Source organism: Poecilia mexicana, unplaced genomic scaffold (assembly GCF_051168715.1).
Source record: "Poecilia mexicana isolate PSO_F unplaced genomic scaffold, ASM5116871v1 scaffold_18, whole genome shotgun sequence".
In the NCBI taxonomy this organism is placed as follows: domain Eukaryota; kingdom Metazoa; phylum Chordata; class Actinopteri; order Cyprinodontiformes; family Poeciliidae; genus Poecilia; species Poecilia mexicana.
In genome coordinates, this window is record NW_028263387.1 from 11,088,045 (window position 1) to 11,107,545 (window position 19,501).

The following is a 19,501-nucleotide window of genomic DNA, read 5'->3' on the forward strand; positions in this document are numbered from 1 at the left end:
TTACTAAGTTAATTTCTTCCTGGTGGGGAATTAATTTTTCACTTAGTGAATTTATAAAGAAAGCTTTTTGGACTCCCTCCTTAATCAGTACAAATACAGTATGCAGCTAAGAAGGATGGTGTTTTATTTGCCAGATTTTTCTGTTTTACATTTCTATGTATTTATTGACTTTAAAACAACAAAAAATCCTTTAATTTTCAGTTTCAAATAAACAGATTCAAATTTTCTAAAACATTTTAACACAATGATTTTAGAGACGCAAATTCCACATTAAGCTAAAAAAATGAATCTCCATTTCAGATGGACCCCCAACTTTGAAACAGTTAAACACTTTTAACAAAAAAATATGTTTTATTAGTTAATAGGAGGCCAAAGAAGAAATGATTGCCAATGTAGGATATAATATGAGAATAAAAATGTTGCTAAATATAATAAATAAGTTTCACAGTTGATGAACATGAATAAAAGGAACAGCAACATTTTTGAGATTATTTCATCCAGGTTTCAGTACGAAGAGCTCAACAGGAAGCATCTGTTTCTGTAGTTTCACTTCCTGTGCCACACAGGTATGGCTGTCTGTCTGGGAGCCACACCATCACTGCAGGGGATGAAGTAGGAGCTGGTCTTCAGACACTCAGGAGTCAGCTTCAGACACACGAAGCAGAACTCCACCTGGCAGCGAGGACATGTGATGTTCTTGCAGCCCGTTTTGTCGTGCTCCACTGTCTGTCCACAGGTGGGACAGGCCCTGATGGAGGGACAATCCTCGACATCCCGGACCTCAGGGAAGGAGGTGGTCTTGCAGGTCCTGAGCAGCTCCAGGTCGTGGTTTTTGCAGTCGTTATTGTCACAGCGATCGGAGCGTGGAGCCGGACCTTTCCACGGCTTCAAGCACTGCCAGCAGAACTGGACCTGTTTCTTCTGGTCTGCAACGCAAACTAAGCACTGAACGCAGAGGTTAGTCAGGTCCTTTCTTTCAACGTAGCTCTTACACCCAGGGCACTGTAAGAGGAAGACATGATGGTTTAAGTAGAACAGTTAAAGTCAAGACTGACCTGAAGCTAGAGACACTTACTTCTCTAAACTCCTGGTACTCTGCAGCAGCCAGGCGAGCGATGGTCTCCTCAAAGTATTCCATCTCTTCAACGCTCAGGTCCGCCAGGCGACGCACCTCTCGATACGGCCACACAGCGCCGCAAATCTCCTGGGTGTCTTCGTCAAAAGCAGGACACTTGAACTTGTACTGACCCTAAGATGGTCAGACAAAAACAACATGTAACCATAAAGACGCAGAACAACTGGTTTGGTGTTTGAACAAATGGGTTAAACCCTGAATGGGGGTTTATGTCATTGTCTCATTTTAAACACAACATATGTATTTTTAAAAAAATACTGAACTAATTTCTGGTTTTAGGGAAGCAGGTCAAAAAGTCTCCAGTCTACTGAGGACTGCAATGTCTTGGTCAACCACTGAAAAAATTGGCAGCCATTGACACCTGGTGTTTTTTTAAAGGAAGAACAACAAAGAAATGAAAATGTACTACAAAATGAAAAACATGATGCCTTCAAGAAAGGCTGGCAACTCTGTCTCCATGACATTAAACTCAAACATACGTGAGCACTGTTCACCTAAATGCATCACGGTTGCAAGAAGGATCCACCCTAAATGGACAGACAGAAAACAAGCCAACACCAAATGAAATGAAGTTCACTCCATAATTATCGTTTTATTTCCTATTCATTAATAACAACCATATTATTAATGAATCCCACTGTTTGGACTGAGTTAGAAACAAGCTAGACTAAATTTGATTTTGGAAATTGTCTCCTCTTATGTACAAAGCACGTTAAAAGGTACAACAGTGAAAAGAAATGACCAAAGTAAGAAAATGTTGCATATAAAACATGTGTGATGTCATTACATACCTGATCCAGCAGGCTGCGGCACCAGCCAGTCAGAGATTGTGGAGTGACAGCGTGACCACAGGACATCTCAGCTCTAAGACCCTGGTCTTCGTCATCATCATCACTGACTAATAGGGCAGACAGTAAGTTGGACACTCTAATAGTGTAGATTATACTGAAAAATGTACAAGTAAAACTTAATTCAGAAGCAAATACATAAATATAACAAATATGGGTAAAACAGCAGCATAGTTTGTAGTCCTTACATGGAGGATCCAGGTCATCAGGTCTGTCCACAAAGCTCAGCGTGGCGTCATGGGGGTCGTATCCCTTCTCGTCCTGATCTGAGCTGTTCATTTCAGACCTACTTTGTTCTTCCAATTTGTCGGCTAAAAGTGTCTGACTTCAACCAGGAAATAATCTGAGACGACAGGCTGTCATGACACTCCTAAAGCAAGCTTGGCTTTTACTTTCAGTTTCTTCTTCTACAAATTTAAATGTACAGCGTCCACATGAAGTCAAACTGTCTGGCTGAATGCATTCATTTTTACACTCATATTAATGTAATGTAACTTAGAGCAAAGGGAATAAAATGAAAACATAATTTTAATTATGTTTTTGGTGAAGCAGTCTTAGTGGAAAACAAAACACACCCTGGTTACAAGATCACTGGCAGAAAATACAGTTGCATCCTGTAGATGTCACTAAAGGCAAAACTTTAAATCCTTTTGCTTCCATTGGATTTAATGCAGATGTGTTCAGTTTATAATCAGTTTACCCTCAGTAATCAAAACTAACTCAGATCAGTCTCTCAACTTATGAAATTAATTCATTCTGAAACATGAAGGCTTTTCATCTTGTTAACAACTGGATTCAAAATAAAGAGTGGACATTTATTTAATGTTCACTGAAGGAGTCATCAGTTATAATGGAATAATCTGTTTATTAAGGAACAAAATAACCTTTATTATTATTATAGACTACTGTGATTTGCACCATGGTGTTGATTCAGTGCCAGATTAGAAAAACACCAGCAATCTTAGAAAAGCAATTGTTACTGCCCATCAACCTGGAAGAGTTAAACCAGTTCAAACTGTTTGAGGTCTAAAAATGAGGAAGATTATTCACAAATCAAAACACTTCAAGGGTTATGAGCCTAAAACAGAAAGGGGTCTCTGGTGTGCCATATGTCATCTCAGTAAAGGTCAAACTAGTTCAACTGGACCCAGGCTCCAACTGGAGTCAAAGTGAAACAGAAAGTGAAAATATTCTCTTATACATGGAGATGAAAATGTTTGCCAGTCAGAGGAGTTTTTGCTTTAAATAACTGAGTTCAGCACATCACCAACATTTAACACTGTAGATGTGTAAATGATAAACAGACACATTGAACTACTTGAGATTATTTAGTAGTGTGCACTAATAAAACAATGAAACTTATCTGTAATTATAGGGACCTTTCATCATCATGTAAATATAATGCAACAGTTGTTTATGTTACACGTTTGAGCTACATATGCCATCTTTAGATATTCTGAATAACAACTACTGGGCTTTGCCTGCTTAAACATTAGTTTTACACCCAACTGCACTCAACAGACCAGGCATTAAACAAAATCAGTTTAATATGAACTTTATTTGTTAATCAGGTCACAAACATATTTGAAAAGCAAGTTGTCAGGTTGAAAATGAACACACAAAAAAAAACAACTGTTAAAGGTGATGAACATGAACAAGAAGACCTGGAACATTTTTAGTGTTACAAAATTAACTTTGTCAAGAAACAACAACTCTTAGTTTCTGTGCCACACAGGTATGGCTGTCTGTCTGGGAGCCACACCAGCACTGCAGGGGATGAAGTAGGAGCTGGTCTTCAGACACTCAGGAGTCAGCTTCAGACACACGAAGCAGAACTCCACCTGGCAGCGAGGACAGATGATGTTCTTGCAGCCCGTCTTGTCGTGCTCCACCTTATGTCCACAGGTGGGACAGGCCCTGATGGAGGGACAGTTCTCGACCCCATCCACCTCAGGGAAGGATGTGGTCTTGCAGTTCCTGAGCAGCTGCAGGTCGTGGTTGATGCAGCCGTTATTGTCACAGCGATCGGAGCGTGGAGCCGGACCTTTCCATGGCTTCAAGCACTGCCAGCAGAACTGGACCTCTGCATTCTTATCTGCTGTGCAAACTAAGCACTGAACGCAGAGGTTAGTCAGGTCCTCTCTCTCGATGTAGGAGCTGCAGCCAGGACACTGCAGGGCGAAAAAGAAGAGAAAACAAAAGGAAAGAAGTTACCACATTGCAGAACAATGTTTCATGAATTTGTCTTGAGTTAGCATGATGCTTACGGTTTTAAAATCGCAGTACTCTGTAGCAGCCAGACGGGCCATGTTCTCTTCAAAATGCTGCATTTCTGCAGCGGTCAGGACGGCCAGGCGACGGACCTCTTGATACGACCACAGAGCGTCACACTTGTGCAGGGTGCCGTCCTTCAGAGCTGGGCACTTAAATTTATACTGGCCCTGAAATTTGTAATATTTAGAGAACAATATCATTAACTTGAATTGATTGAGTCTTGATATCAAGCATCATTTACATGCACTTAATCCATCTAGTTTTGCACAGCACAACATCCTGAAAGATGAATTTGATGAGTGAAGAGTTCACAGTCCCACTGAGCAGCTCTCTGATTTTTAATGTCAAGTTTATACATTTGATTTGTGTTGTACTCAGTGACATTTGACAAATTTTACTGGAAAACTACTTAAATCTACACCTCAGGTTAAAATATATTTTAATGCTGGTTGTTAAGAGCTTGCTAAGCATTCCTGTCCTGATGAGAACCTACAAAATGATGTGAGTGGACATCTCTTTGGTCTCCTACAGCAGTCCTAGATTCAGTTTGGATCTCTGGTTAGTCCACTACAGAACATATTACAGTAAGAAACATGTTAAAATAAAAAAAAACAACTCTATTGTTATGGATTATGATTAACTTGGATATTAACTGTAGGTTCTTCAGCACCAGCCTCTAATTCAAGGCACCATAGATCTGCTGTCATTTGTTGTTTGTTTTAACTGTTTAAAATCTTCTCTCTTGCATTGTTTGCCACCAACATTCAACCATAAATTAAATTTGATAATTAAGATGAAGGTTGAGAAGAGAATTGGATTGAAGTAAATTAAGATAAAGCACTGCATTAAAATTGCTGGATAATTTCAGTGGACATTTTACTTGCAATGCATCTTTCTTAGCTTTATAACATTAAATATGAGCATCCTTACTATGTCTTGTATTGGTTATATTGTAATGATGGATCATACGAACTGATTATTGTTGAAAAAATAAAGAAATGCCTAATTAAAATCATTATTTTGACAGTAAGTCATACTGTCGAAATATGGTACACTGGCCCAGTTTATGGCCCACAACATAAAACTGGGCTGCATGTCTCATCTTGGACTTTATGCTGGATCTTTGCACAGAGTCTTCTCTTCAACAATACATGTGCTAGTGAGAAAACAAAAGTAAATTTTTAACTGTTGGAAAGTACCTGATCCAGAAGGCTGCGACACCACCCAGTGAGGGACTGCGGGGTGACAGCGTGACCGCAGGACATTTCCGCCCGGAGACACTGATCTCCCTCGTCTGGGGCTTAACAGAGCAGAGAACAGACTCAAATAATAATAATAATAATAATAATAATAATAATAATAATAATAATAATAATAATAATAATAATAATAATATGCCATCTTGTTTTTTTAGCTGTCACGACGACACATGGTGTCCTTATGTACCCACTGACTTGCATGTAAGTGTTTTTAAGGTCTCTAAAACAAAACGCTCCTTCCGTTTCTTTGGAAATAAGCAACGCCACTTCAACACCAACACAATAACAGTTTACAGGTTCTTACGCATCGGATCCAGAGCATCAGGTCTGTTGACGAACTTCAGCGTCGTGTCTCTGCGGTCGTATCTTTTCTCTTCGTGGCCCTGCGTGGTCATTTTGTTTCTGCTCTGCTCCTCGACTTGAACCAACTTCTGTCCGTCTGCAGCCAAAAGATGTGCCCTAATGGAGCTGCTGCTGCGTCACTTTCAGAGCCAATAGCTGTTGTTTACTTTCAGTTTCTCTCTTTTGTTTTTCTTCGTGCATTTTAATTGGCACTGATGAAGACGAACCAGTGATGATGAAGAACAACACACAAGAAAGTTAAAACCTTTTATGAACCGAATTAATTTTATATTCACTTGTCAATACAATTTTAACAACATTATTGAGTTTTGTTTACTATATTTGCAGTGATTCCAGTTAAAAGTGACACATGTGGCCCTTATAACTTAAAACATCTGCTGCTTTTTCTCTCTGCCATAGTCGAAAGCAGCACAAGTAATAAATAAAATTACTATACAATTTTTTTTTTCATAGTTTGAGAAGCAACCATGTAATGTAAAGAGTTTGCAAATAACCACAGCCACATCACATGATCTCTGCCGGAAAACAAGGTGATTTCCTGCAATTAATCGTCCCTATAAAATCTGCGATTTATAATCGCAGAACATCATCTACATAACACAATTATTAAGGTGTATCAGTATAAAAAGTCTTTTAATTTATTTATTTATTTTGCCATTGGTCAGATGTACGTATTTTATTTATTCAATTTTTATTATCATCTTTAATCTCCCACACTTTAGGAGATTAAAGTGCAGTATTGTGTTGAATGTGCTTCTCAAAATATACCAACCTGCTGATACCAGCAGGTCATGTGAGAGAAGATAATTACAAGGAAAAACTGAAAGAATAAGAACAGCAAGAGTCCTGCTTTGTGCAAAACAGAAAATAGAAAGTAAAGACTGCTCTGACGTCAGATGCTGTTGCTGTTTGCCCGCATTTCTGTCAGCTGTTGGGACAGAGAACCAGACAGGAGCGCAGCGCAGCGCAGATTGCAGGAAGATGGGGAAAATCTACCAGGTCGTGGTTCATGGACTGAGAGGAGAGAAACTGATGATTGACCTCTGCAACACCGAGGAGCAGATGCAGAAAATGACGGTGCGACAGCTGAAGGAAAAGATCGCTGAGAAACTTCCTCAGACTGCAGGTAACTAAAGAGAAGCTCAAAAGGCAACGTGACTCAGTAATGGCAGAATTAATTTGGGAGGCGGTGAGCTGTTCAATATATTGGGTGCACTTTCTCTACGTCTATCTGTGTGCCAGCAGGACGAAAGCTACTTCTTTTCAACTTTATCGACTTTTTTGATCGACAGGTTGGGTTAAGTGGCCATGAAGACAGATTAATGCTCGTTTTTGTAAAATAAAGTAGGTTGTTAAGTAATAATATGTTTACCCAATTCAGAAGTACCTGACCCTTCAATAACAAACATGTTTTTCAAGACCATACTTTGCTTGCAAATCAAAATTGAAAGTAAATTTCATGGTGACTCATATTTTCTCTTATTGGCTTATCAGTGCTGTAATGGTAGAGCTCAGTATTAACTCTATCATTAATACCCAGCAGTTCAAGACCTACTAGTTGGTTTGTTGGTTGGTTTATTTACCTGGTTTGTTTCACATAAATAAATAAGCCAACTGATGTGTTTAAAGTGCATCTGCATTGTGTGTAACTTACTAAACCTATGGTCTATAGACAAAATCTGAACCGCCTGTGGTGACATAACAGGTTAATTTAGAGCAGGACCATTGAGCACCATTAGGTCAAAAATTAGGAACATTGCAGTGCTTGAATATTCAGACAAATCAAACTGGCTGATTTGTTGAATGTAATACTTTAAAACATGAATGTAGGTCAATGACTATATAGTCTGAGGATCAAGGTAATTTTCTATCCAACATAAATTTCAAGTTTAAGTCAATGCTAAATGCTAACTCTGCTAAATGCTAACTCTGTTAGGAGTATCATCCCAAGATTATAAGCAGCCACTCATTACAAAAATATCTGGCAGGTGTTTTTTTTTAGGTAATACAAAGAAAATAATCTATTAAAGTAACATTTTATATCAGTAAGTTGATACTTTTGAGAATGAATGATCCAGATTAATTGTTTAATAGTACACGTTTAGGTGTGGAAACACCTGTTACAACAACAAAACAAAGGTCTAAAAATCTTGTTATCTGTTCTTCTTCATGACCTTTTAAATTAGTTTTTGATTTGAGTTTGGAAGCAATTGTGTCTCCTCAGCACATTTTTTACTTTCACTTCTTACCATTCTTCAAACAAACAACCTTCCAAAAAATGTAGGGATTAATTTTGACTACAGACTATTTATAATATATATAAAATCTATTTTGAAACCTTGTTGATATCTGTGTTTGCTTTCTTGTTTGTGTTTTTGCAGGAGAGGAGAACCTGCGGCTGATCTTTACGGACAAGCACCTGGAAGGAGACACTACGCTGCTGTCAGAGTACGGGATCCAGCACATGTCCGTCGTCCAGCTGGTGCTCAAGGTTCCTGGAGGACAGATGGCGTAACTGGGACCATCTGGGTCTTCACCTTTCACTGCCGTCGTTGCTACAATCTGCAGGGAATCCTGTTCACTCCTGACTCTTGTTTACAAATATGAAAGCCATAATCACTGCTGAAAAAAAGAATACTGATAATGTTTTTTGTGTATTCACTTGTAATAACCTTTGGATGTTCAAATGTTTTCAACTGTTGCATTAAATAAACATATTTAATGAAATTTTATGTCATTTTTCTTGTGCTGATAATAGAAATCTACACCAAACATAAACATAGCTAAGGAAGTATTTACTGCAAGAAAACAGACTTGAGCAAGAGGATCAAAATGTAGTTTTCAGTTTTATGTTGACAATATTCTGATGTTCACTGTTGGATCCAAATCTCATCAGGTGCTTTTTGAGCTCCAACAATGTGTTGAAACAGTTCAGCAGAGTTTTAGTGATTTTAAATCAGTGTTCAGAAGTAAAAAGAAAACAAACAAAAAAACTACCGGAAATACAGATTTTCTTTGAGAAAACTAAATGTTTCAGAGATAAAGCTTAGTTTGTGGGTGTTCTTAAGTAAAATAAAATAAAGTCTTTCTCTAGATGCAACAAAAAGTCTGAGATAGTTCATTGAGTACCTCTAGAAATCTGACCTAATACCCATCTTGCATCTTCACATTATTATATCAAATCACTGTGATATCCACATGTTCAAAACTTTCATGCATTAAAAAACCTATGCATTGCACATCCCCCAGAAAAGTACAGGGAGTTACAATAGTTTAAATAGTTTAAACTTGTCTTAAAGAGAGCTTAACACAGACAGACAGTGTCTTACTCAAAGGGGAAAGAGGTTATAAATGAAATACTGCTATATTCTACTCGATATTTTGTCTTAAGCTAAAATAAAACTGAAGTTTTTAAGACGTAATTTCCACGTCTTTCAGTAAATCTTTATTTAGGCTGAATCACAATCTGGGTGTCAGAGTTTTAACATGGAATCAAAAAGTTTCGATTATTTTTCTTCTTTTTTGATATATTTTTTTAATGTAACATGTCCGACCGTTCCTGAATGCAACATAGTCTCGGGTGTAATGAGAAGAGAAACAGAAAGTATTTAGAGAGCTTTAGTTACACTTTAACGTGCAAGCAATGTCCGACAGCGTCTAAAAGAAGTTTCGGGTTTTTACATCCAGTGGATGTCAACGAAAGTGTGAATCTCAAGGTAAGTTCGTTGTTTTCTTTTGCGTTTGAGTTTTTGCTACCCCAAAATTTGAACTGCATTTGACTCATCGATTTCGTTGTAGCCTCCACTGTCGATGGGAGGATCACCAGGTGGAAGAAAAAAATGAATCGCTGGTGGAATAAACCTGCAGGTAAAACCTTTATAATATCCTGAGTAATTATGACAAGAGAAGAGTGTAAGTGTAAGTGTCTTAATCAAGCAAGAGTAGCGTTACTTAACAAATACATTACTAAAGTAAAAGTAAAATATTAACAAAAATTGCCCAAATAAAATTTAGTAGGTGTACATGGAGATTTTAAATGCTAAGTGTCTTAAGAGCCAATTTATTTGTTTGCAATGATATAATTAAACATTATGTATGTATGTAGAACACCTTTCCCACAAAATAAACACATAAATTCATTCAGTGCAAACTACATCAAGTGGTGAGTTTTTCTGTATTAATTACCATCCAAAAATTCAGATGAACAGAAAAATTGTACGTAAGTAATAGAATTGTTACTTCTGAAAACTATTACTTAACAAAAAGCAAACATCCAATAAAACATTTTCTTTTCCAAAAATTCACTATAGTAAATGTAACTCATTACCATCCACCTCATTTCATGAAATAGTTAGCACTATATGTACCTCATAGCCCTTCAATCTTATTTTGTCACATTACGTCTTCTGTGTATTTTATTGGGAGTTTTAACAATGCAGTGTGCAAATGTTAGGTAGAAGATAAATAATTCCACCTAACTACTGGAATTAAGTGGAATTGTAGAAATAATAACCTGAAAGGCAACAGCTCTACCAACTGTGCCACTATGCAGCCAATGCTTTATAATAAACTTGAAAGCTGTTATTTAGGATTGTTTTCCTGTTGAAAGGAGAACCTCCACCCCACTCCCAAGAATATTTTTAGCTTCTAGGTTTTTTTTGCAGCATTTGTTTGTATTTAGGTCTGTCCACCATTCCATAATGCTCTGAACAAGTTGGTAAAACCAGCACAGAGCATGATGCTGCCAACCTCACTGTGGGGATGATGTTTTAGTTTATTCTCTAGCCTGTGTATGTAGGCAAAGAGTTTAATTTTCCTGGACCCCTCTGATCACCTGGGATTTCTGTTTATGTATCCAAGAGATGTTTTATTTTAAAAACTTACTTTGTATAGACTTGCTGTGTTATTGAGGTGAACAGGATAACCCAACGTTTTATATAACAGAACACTGTCTGACATTTCATTTGCATTTGCGATCCAAATCCACCAGAAACTAAGTACCACGGCTTGTACAACCATGGGGCAACATGCTACCTGAACAGTGTGCTGCAGGTTCTGTTCATGACCGAAGAATTCAGGGAAGCTGTGATCAGGTTTGTTTTTAGAGTTTGTAGCAGTTACTTTATGTGAAGGGAATATTTTTGAAGTCCACAGTGAACATTAATTTGTCGTTTTGTTTTAGATTGACCAATCCCAGTAAGGAGCACATTGATCACCACCTTAAACAATTGTTTGAAGAATTATGGCACCGGACAGCAGATCCATATGATATATTAAGAGCTCTAGGAGTCAACAATGGTATGACATTGAAGAGGAAGATTCCTTTTTACTTTTTATTGTAAAATAATATGGGTCATAAGTGTGGTTATAATTGTTTTGCATTCAAATTATCATCATAATGGATGATTATGAATTTAAAATACAAAATTGTATTCATCAAGTCTTATTTTATTTTATTTTATTGCATTTTTGAATGTCTTGACTTTTCCCAGTGCGTGAGCAGCAAGATGCAGCAGAATACTTTGAGAGGATCTTAAGGAAGACCAGTGGAAATGCAGCACAGGTACATTTACCAGTTGCAAACACTGCATATAAGGCGTAAGAGTAAATATACTCTATATGCATGCTTATAAATGCATACGTAAGAAAGGCCTCTTCACTTGCTGTTTTTAAGTCCCTTCTTAAGACCCATCTTCTTTCTTTGGCTTTTGGCACAGTCTGAGATGTTTCACTTTGTTTTATTCTGTCTATATATTAATATGTATTCGATCTTTTCTGTTTTATAATTGCATTGTATTTTATGGTCGTGTAAAGCACTTTGGTCCTGTTGGTGTATAAAGTGCTTTATAAATAAAATTGGTATGGTATGGTATGGTATGGTATGGTATGGTATGGTATGGTATGGTATGGTATGGTACATATGTGGTTTGTTTGTGTGTTTCAGATCTTCCATGGACAGCTGAGTCACAGGACCGAGTGTTTAAACTGTCAGACAGTGACTGACAGTGAAGGTCCGTTCTGGCATCTTCCTCTTGAACTGGAAGATTCGCCTGGTGAAAACTACAGCGTGGTGAGAATCTGACAAGTTAATATTTTACTTTTGCAAGGGGTTAAAGTCCATATAAACTGACATGTTTTTTCACAATAGAACAACATAAAATGGATCATGCTTAATTATGAAAAATATATCGGAAAAGAAGTGTAATTTAATCATATTTAAACTCTGAAGTATGGCTTTGAAAACCACACTGGCCATAAAAAAGTAAAGGAACTGATCGCTGACTGTTAACATCTAAAATTTAACTGTAAATAAAGTATGTCTGCAGTAATTTTCTGCCATGTTTCCTTATAACAAGCTTTATTATTGAACTCTTTATCACAAGGTGTTACTTTGAAATTTCCTTACTGCCTGAAAAGCTGAACAACATACCGTACCTGCAACAAACCTACCACTTTACCATCCAAATGCTGGAATCCCATGGAGCTTTACAACATTTGATTCTAAAATGCCTATTTTAGAATGAGCAATCATTTTCCCTATTTAGCTCACAGATAGGGTTAATTGAACTTTCTTAATCTATACAAGGGCTTTAAAAACTGTTCTCTCTTATGGAACTTTTTAACATTTTGTGTTTTGTCTGATAGTCAATAAATATGGTTCATAACTGTGTAGTGAGAACAATATGGTTTTCATAGCTTTGCATGTATAAAGGATGAAATATTTTCTGATTCTTCTTTGCAAAGAATCTCAAACTCAGTCAGTTTGGATGGATAGCAAACATGAAGATATTTGTTTACTGAAACACCTTGACAACCTTCTGTGTCTATTTAAACCTAAACAAGGACACTAAAAGTTTTGACTGGATACATGGGAGCCAATGAAAAGAAGATAAATAGGAGGAATATGGATCTCTTTAATTTTCATCAAAATTACAGTGTTATTAATTATTATTTACATATAAATATATTAGGAATGCTTGTCTGAACCTATAACTTGGTAAAGTCAGTCAAAAGTCTTTTCTAACTGTTAAGTGCTTCTTTTTGAGAGTTTTTTTCCCTGTAGACATTAAACAGTTTGCTCTTTTTAGGAGAACGGCATCAATATGTTTTTCACAAAGACTATATTCAATGGAGATAACCAGGTGTACTGTGAAATCTGTGATGCTAAAGTTGATGCTACCAGAGTGAGTGACTATTAGAAAGTTTCAGTTTTTTTGATACATTTTGAAACACAGCAATATTTTAGCAATCTTTTTCAGCAACTAGGTATATCTGATTTGTTTTTCAGAAATATGTAATAACTCGACATCCAGATGTTCTGCTTCTGATGCTGAAGAGGTTTGACTTTAGCTACCAGTTCATGTCTTACATCAAAATCCACTGTAAAGCTGATGTTCCTCACACCATTAGGATTCCAGAGGTAGAAAAATATCTTTTATATAGTTTTTATTTAGAACTAGTCATATTACAGAGTTGTTGTTTTGTTTATTTCATTCCTGATTTTGACTAATATTCTTGTATGTTGATCAGAATCAGACATATGAGCTCTATGCAGTTGTGGAGCATTTTGGTGATCTGAGAGGAGGACATTATCATGCAAAAATCAAGTCCAAGGATGAAGGAGGCAAATGGTTCGTCTTTGATGACAGTTCGGTCACGCAGGTAAAACCAATTAAAACTTTTTCTTCACCATAAAAAGATTTTGCTCAACAGTCGAGTTGTGAAAGAATGCATTGCAGGACAAAAGCAATTAATCATGTGATGTCTTTGCTTTTTCCTTCAGCGAAGCAAAAGTCCTTTTCCTGACAATGTGGATGTTGTACAGTAAGTGTTAAAGAGAGATGACTTTTATTATACTGCACCAAAGATCACATCACAAATTTTCACCTTTTACCATTTACCTGGCATTGCAACCCCTTTACCTAAAGTCAATTAGGACTTCAACTCCATCGTTTAACACGAGCATCTCTCACTAACAAATCATCTGCATTTTTCTGAAAAACCTTAAATACTCTCAGTTACTTGATGTATGTGGTTTCTGGAACACATTTCGGTCTGGAATAATGTGTTCCATTTCATTGTTGCTTGATAAATCAATGCTTGATTTATTGTTTACAGATGCAGACTAAGACCTTGGAGAGGATTAGAGTTAAAGTTCACTGTTAGTGCACTGCTGTTGAACAAAGACAGACATAGTTTCTCCAGAAAAATCTTAAAAACAGCATCAGCTCTATAAGTTTAATATCTGTTTCTTCCTGTTATTTTGTATGGATTGTGTGGTAAAAACGGGACCAAACTGCAGATAAGAGCTTGGTAGCAGCACAGGGAGTTTAAGTTTCTGCTTCTGCCTTCAAACATGTTAATTCACATTTATATACGTATTGTCACCTTTCTCTTCATTTCTCTTCATTTCTCTTCTAGATCCCACAGTGCTTATCTTCTATTTTATAGGAGGAAAGGTGAGAATTACCTGCTGCATTTTCAGATAATATGTTGTGCTGTGCTGTATTATCAATAACTACTGAATTTTAATTTAACTTATTCTTCTACTGTCTTGTCTAATTGATTATGAAAATCCAGGAACGGAAGAAATGATGCGGAGCTCCAATCCAGACCCCAAATGTGTTCATGCAAAGAGTAACGTACATGCTGGACCAAATAATTACCAAGTATTTCATGATAACACAGCTCAAGGTGTTATAAAACATGAGGATTATGACCTCAAGGTACGTGGAAAAGCCAAGCAGGAGGATAATGAGAATATTTGCTCTATTCAGCATAAAGGCAGGGATCATGTACTGGTGGAGCAAACTGTGTCTAAAGAAAACCAACCAGACACTCGAGGTTTTAGACTTGGTCAAAGCAAAAACCCTCCTGTTCATGCTGCACCTAATATACCAGATGACATCACTGATTTACAGAGATCAGCTAAAGGAAAGTCTGATGAGAATAAACAGATATATGAGGGACAAAAACATGAGAGAGCAAACAGTCATGCTCAGGACAAAACCACAATGGATGCCAACTCTACCGAGCAGGTAAAACCTGTTCTCCCTGCTTATGATCAGATTCAAGTCAATGATCACAAAAAGCAAAAAGCAAATGTCTTTGAAGATACACAAGCTAACCTTAATGATGATTTTAAACCTAAAACGGATTACCAAAGTGAGATCAGATATGAAAATGAACAGAAAAGAGAGACAGAGGCATGTTTGAATGATGGATCTGCACGGCATCATGTTGGTAAAGGATCTGGTTATGTTCCTCAAAGCAAACACAAATATAAGGATAATAATCAAAAGGATGGTGGGAAAAATGAAGCACATAAATTTACTAAAAATCACAAGAAGTCAGCTGAAAGGAGTATACCAACCTGTCCCTCTTCCTCTTTTAAAAAAGAGGAAGAGGGACAAACTGGTTCTACTCAAGCTAGTTGTTATCTGGATAGCAGAGAAGCTGATGGAAGTAAAGAGAGGAAACCAAAACTTGGTCATATCATAGATCCCCACACTATCTACAAAGACCACAAAGAGCACAGTGAAAATATCAATACTGATATGAGAAAACTATCAGTGATAAATCCATTGGCTCTGAAGAACGGAAACACTGAACCAGAAGCCAAAGGTGAACAGAAAGATTATGGTTTGAAGACCCACACCAAAAGTCAGGAAACTGAAAAATATATTGAGGATTTTCACAAGCAATCTGGATCAGGAAAAAAAGAGAGCCTGAAAGGGAACCAAGCAGCAGACAGGGAGAGAAAAACAAGCCAGGGAGATTCTCAAGCAAATACAAAAAAAGGAGTTAAGAGTTCTGCAGATGGGCAGCATAGATTTCTTCAATATAAAGTAATCGAAGAAGTAAGTGGCAGCAGTACTGATAATAAAATTATGACGAGAACAATCTCACAGGGTTTCATTAAACGGAAGGAAGAAAATAATACAGAACAGCACATAACTGAAGAACAAAGACACCTGACTTTGGTTGAACGAAAACACACAACCAGGTCAAACAGAAGACAACATAAAAATCTTAGAAAAATAAAACATTCAAATCTTTCCTCACTGAAAGAATTCCCTAATACATGGCTTGAGGTGGCTAGAACAGATGATTCTTTAAAAAGAAGAAGGTTTCCTAAAACCAAGTGGCCGTATTGATAGCGTAAAATGAATCAACATACACAGAAGAAAATATAAAAAGAGATCAGCTGTGTCTTGTTTACCCATTTCGACCAACAAATGTGCAAATCATGAATCAGAATAAAATGTTTATGAGGTCAGCAGAACTCTGGTGGTTTAGCTTACTGGGAACCATTCTGGAGGTGCAAGCATAGAAAACAAAACCTAGACTGAGATTTTGTTTCAGATGTTTGTTGTAAATACAGCCGTCTGGTTTGGTAATTCTTGTCTCATTGTTTCTGTCAATAATAGCTCAATATTATAAAGCCAATAGGATCAATTGTTCTGTGATTACCTGCAAAACGACACAATAAAAGCCATTTTCGTTGTTCGATAAACTGACTTCACTAAAAAGCTTGTTTGTTGCCTCAACTTACAATTGAGAGAAAAATCACTTTTTCATGCAAAGGCGACAAAAAATAAAACATTTGTTTTCACTGTTATTCACGTTCACTGTGTAAACAGTGTAATAAACGCGAAGCTGGGTTTGGAAATATGGGCATGCAAAGTTTTCAACAGTGCACTGAAGAAAAAAAATGACTTGTGTGTATATTTCATTCAGAGACTTTATGAGAGGCACTGGAAACAATGTGGTCAAATGAATTTGATAAACTACTGAATGTTGAACCAGCAACATTTTGACATTGTATAACTTAGATTCTGAGGCATTTGGGTTGTGTTTTTATTGAAAGGGGTTCAGATTTACATGTGTTATTCAAAGACGGACTCTGATGTGATAACGGCATCTGGTTGGTTTATTTATTTATTTTCAATAGAATGACCAATAAATGCATCATTGTGATTGGATCATGATATCCCATCAGAGTTTGTTTACATCACTATATGCATTTCATGTTCAGGGTCAGTTTAAGCTCCACTTTTTCTTGGTGCTTCATCACTGTGTAACATAACCACTATGTTTTTTTTTGTTTGTTTGTTTTTTTTTTCCTGGATAAATACATTGAAGAGTAAATGTATCATTTATCTTTGATGCTTTGGATTTTTTGTTTGGATTGGGACTTTGGATTAACAGGGAAAAATTCTCCCAGGATATGGAACTCTTTTGTGGACGATATTCGCATTAAAAAGGATCGGAAATATTTGGACATTTAACCATTTGGGTTTCTTTACTGAAATGAACTGAGTGAATTAAATCTCACCTAAACTTATTTTTGAGGGATTTTGGGTTGCTGATTTATTTATCAGGATAACTATTATTATTTTCTCAATTTGTGGGTTTTGTAATAAATTATTGTTGCTAAAACTCAGCAAAATTTCATATTGAGTGGTTGGCTATTTATGTACTTCTCAATTTAACTGGTGTAACATATTTACCTGATGCTCACATCAGGTAAATATGAACTCACAAATACACCCCCCATCCCCCTTGAGTGTATTTGTGAGTTCCGCTTTAAATAGAAGCAGAATTTTACAACTCGGCCTTTTTTCTTTCTTCTTCTCCTCTGTTGTTGACTAGTGTCATGGTGATGGTACAAGCAGCACTACAGGTGCATGCATGGTGGGACTAACTTCTAGAAATATAAGCATGTGTCTGGTGATTGATAAAAATAGCCTAGTTGTGCAACATTTGTATTCATCTTAATTAACATCTGTGAAGAATACATATGAAGACAATTAAAGGAAGAATTTAAGAAAAATATAAATGTGTTGTCATTTGCTTTTTTATATCACTTGATGGATGTGCTCGTGGAAGTTTGTTTCTTTTTGAACGAGTGACATATTATGTGTACAAGGGCAGCACTGTTGTACAGAAAAGCAAGGATTGTTGCATAGATTATATTGTTGTATTAGGGATATTTTTGTTTATTAGATAATAATTCAATATGTGATTAAATGCCGTGAATTGCAAAATGTAAAGGTTTGCATTGATTTTAAGTTTTAATTAGAATTTTTAGTTTTCTGATTTCCTGTAATAAACTTGAATTATCAACCAAATATTTTCTAGATACGTTTCTTTTTCATTGTTTGCTGGAATTGCTTTCCGAATCATTTCCCACTAGGTTTATCCAAACAGCAATTTGTGTATTCATCTGTGGTTTTATCATTTTAGGCTGGGCCTAGTTGTTAATTTGAACACATTAGATCTCTGAGTTGATCATTTGCAAGTAATGTGTTGCAAACGTGTAGCACACAGAAGCTAAAGAACCTGGAGAAGTTCATTTAAAAAGATGTACCGCAAAAAGAGCTTATTTACAGTACTTATATATTTTAAAACTGCATCTATAAATATCCTGGATCACCCACAGAAGATTCTGACTGATATCTCCAGGTCCAGTGTAATAAATCTCACACTATTAAGGCAGCCAAATAATAATTATGCTATATTTGTTATTAAAGCAGCCATGTTATTTGGCTGCTTTGCACTAAGGCACGTTTTTATCAAAAGGACATATGTACTGTGTCACTGACCTGGAAAGTCAGGAAAGAATTCAGATTTGCAGAGATGTGGAAATAAAAATGGAAATGTTCCAGCTCTGGACGATTCCAGTCAGGAGACCGGACAAAGAGCGGACTGGATTGGTTGAGAACTCTGCACATGGTTGGAGTTTATGGGAGGTAATGATGAACTGGCTGGAAAATAATAAAACTAACTTTCAATAAAGTTATGAAATAATGCTTTGGACAATCACAAATGGACTCTAACTACAAATGTATGCAGCTTGACATGCTAATTGCATGTGAAAACAATTCCCTGTTTTCACATATTATGTTGAATCTCCAGCACAATTTCCAGATTTTTATAATGAAAATCCAGTATATAGATGTAATTTCTCCTCAACTTCACAGTTATACACTGTGTTGTGTTGGACTATCACACAAAAGCACAGTAATGTAATAACCACTAAACTACTTAAATATATGAGAAGTTTATAGTAAGAGCCTTGCTGTCTTCCAACATAATTTAAAATACTGGGTTAATTTTAAACATGCTTCCATTCTCAGAACCACTGTTTTAATAAATGATTCAGGACAAAAGTGAAAACACTGCAGAATCCTAGCTAAAGAGTTATAGAGAAAACATTTAATCAAAATCAATTAATTTAATTTAATTAATCCAAACACTGCACATTACCACAGTTCAAGGCAGTGTAAATATGCAGGAAGTAACACAATAGCTAAATGCCATCCTTTGCTCTAGGACAAGTAAACAGAAAAAAAAACAAAACACCTTAATTCACAGGACAGAACTGAGTACACATTGAAAGAAAATAAAAATAACATCAGCAAAATAAACCATTTACAAGAAATAACTGACCAACAGACAGAAACAGCATTAAACAGGACACAAAACCCTCTGTTATAAACAGTGGAAGACATTATGAATGGGTACATAACTGGTTTGCTTTTGGTTTTCACTCTGATACATTCAGTGATGTGCGGTGAGGTTCATTGCTGGTGAGGCACTGACTTATGACTTAGACA

At 36.4% G+C, this 19,501-nt stretch overlaps 4 protein-coding genes and 1 long non-coding RNA gene across 5 annotated transcripts; 3 read left to right on the top strand and 2 right to left on the bottom strand.

Moving 5' to 3' along the window:
- Window positions 1-107: 107 nt before the first annotated feature.
- LOC106924016 (E3 ubiquitin-protein ligase RNF19B-like) lies at window positions 108-2,383 on the bottom strand. Its single transcript, XM_014997483.2, has 4 exons — window positions 2,172-2,383; window positions 1,927-2,033; window positions 1,076-1,249; window positions 108-1,002 (listed from the first exon to the last, which is right to left on the bottom strand). Exons 1-4 carry the CDS (start codon window positions 2,260-2,262, stop codon window positions 547-549), a joined length of 828 nt encoding a protein of 275 aa, XP_014852969.2. The 5' UTR covers window positions 2,263-2,383; the 3' UTR covers window positions 108-546.
- On the top strand, window positions 1,928-5,309 carry LOC148154055 (uncharacterized). Its single transcript, XR_015766063.1, has 2 exons — window positions 1,928-2,048; window positions 3,719-5,309. It is a non-coding gene; the product is annotated as an uncharacterized LOC148154055 (long non-coding RNA).
- LOC106924017 (putative E3 ubiquitin-protein ligase RNF144A-A) lies at window positions 3,523-6,009 on the bottom strand. Its single transcript, XM_014997486.2, has 4 exons — window positions 5,821-6,009; window positions 5,457-5,557; window positions 4,251-4,424; window positions 3,523-4,154 (listed from the first exon to the last, which is right to left on the bottom strand). Exons 1-4 carry the CDS (start codon window positions 5,909-5,911, stop codon window positions 3,699-3,701), a joined length of 822 nt encoding a protein of 273 aa, XP_014852972.2. The 5' UTR covers window positions 5,912-6,009; the 3' UTR covers window positions 3,523-3,698.
- Window positions 6,010-6,780: 771 nt separating this feature from the next.
- On the top strand, window positions 6,781-8,606 carry LOC148154056 (uncharacterized). The gene is made up of 2 exons (XM_088015442.1): window positions 6,781-7,005; window positions 8,261-8,606. Exons 1-2 carry the CDS (start codon window positions 6,861-6,863, stop codon window positions 8,392-8,394), a joined length of 279 nt encoding a protein of 92 aa, XP_087871568.1. The 5' UTR covers window positions 6,781-6,860; the 3' UTR covers window positions 8,395-8,606.
- An 860-nt stretch (window positions 8,607-9,466) lies between these two features.
- On the top strand, window positions 9,467-18,013 carry LOC106924015 (uncharacterized). Its single transcript, XM_014997482.2, has 12 exons — window positions 9,467-9,595; window positions 9,678-9,746; window positions 10,870-10,972; window positions 11,062-11,177; window positions 11,372-11,442; window positions 11,824-11,949; window positions 12,968-13,063; window positions 13,168-13,299; window positions 13,410-13,541; window positions 13,663-13,703; window positions 14,301-14,338; window positions 14,460-18,013. The coding sequence occupies exons 2-12, from the start codon at window positions 9,719-9,721 to the stop codon at window positions 16,034-16,036; spliced, it is 2,460 nt and encodes an 819-aa protein (XP_014852968.2). The 5' UTR covers window positions 9,467-9,595; window positions 9,678-9,718; the 3' UTR covers window positions 16,037-18,013.
- Window positions 18,014-19,501: the final 1,488 nt, after the last annotated feature.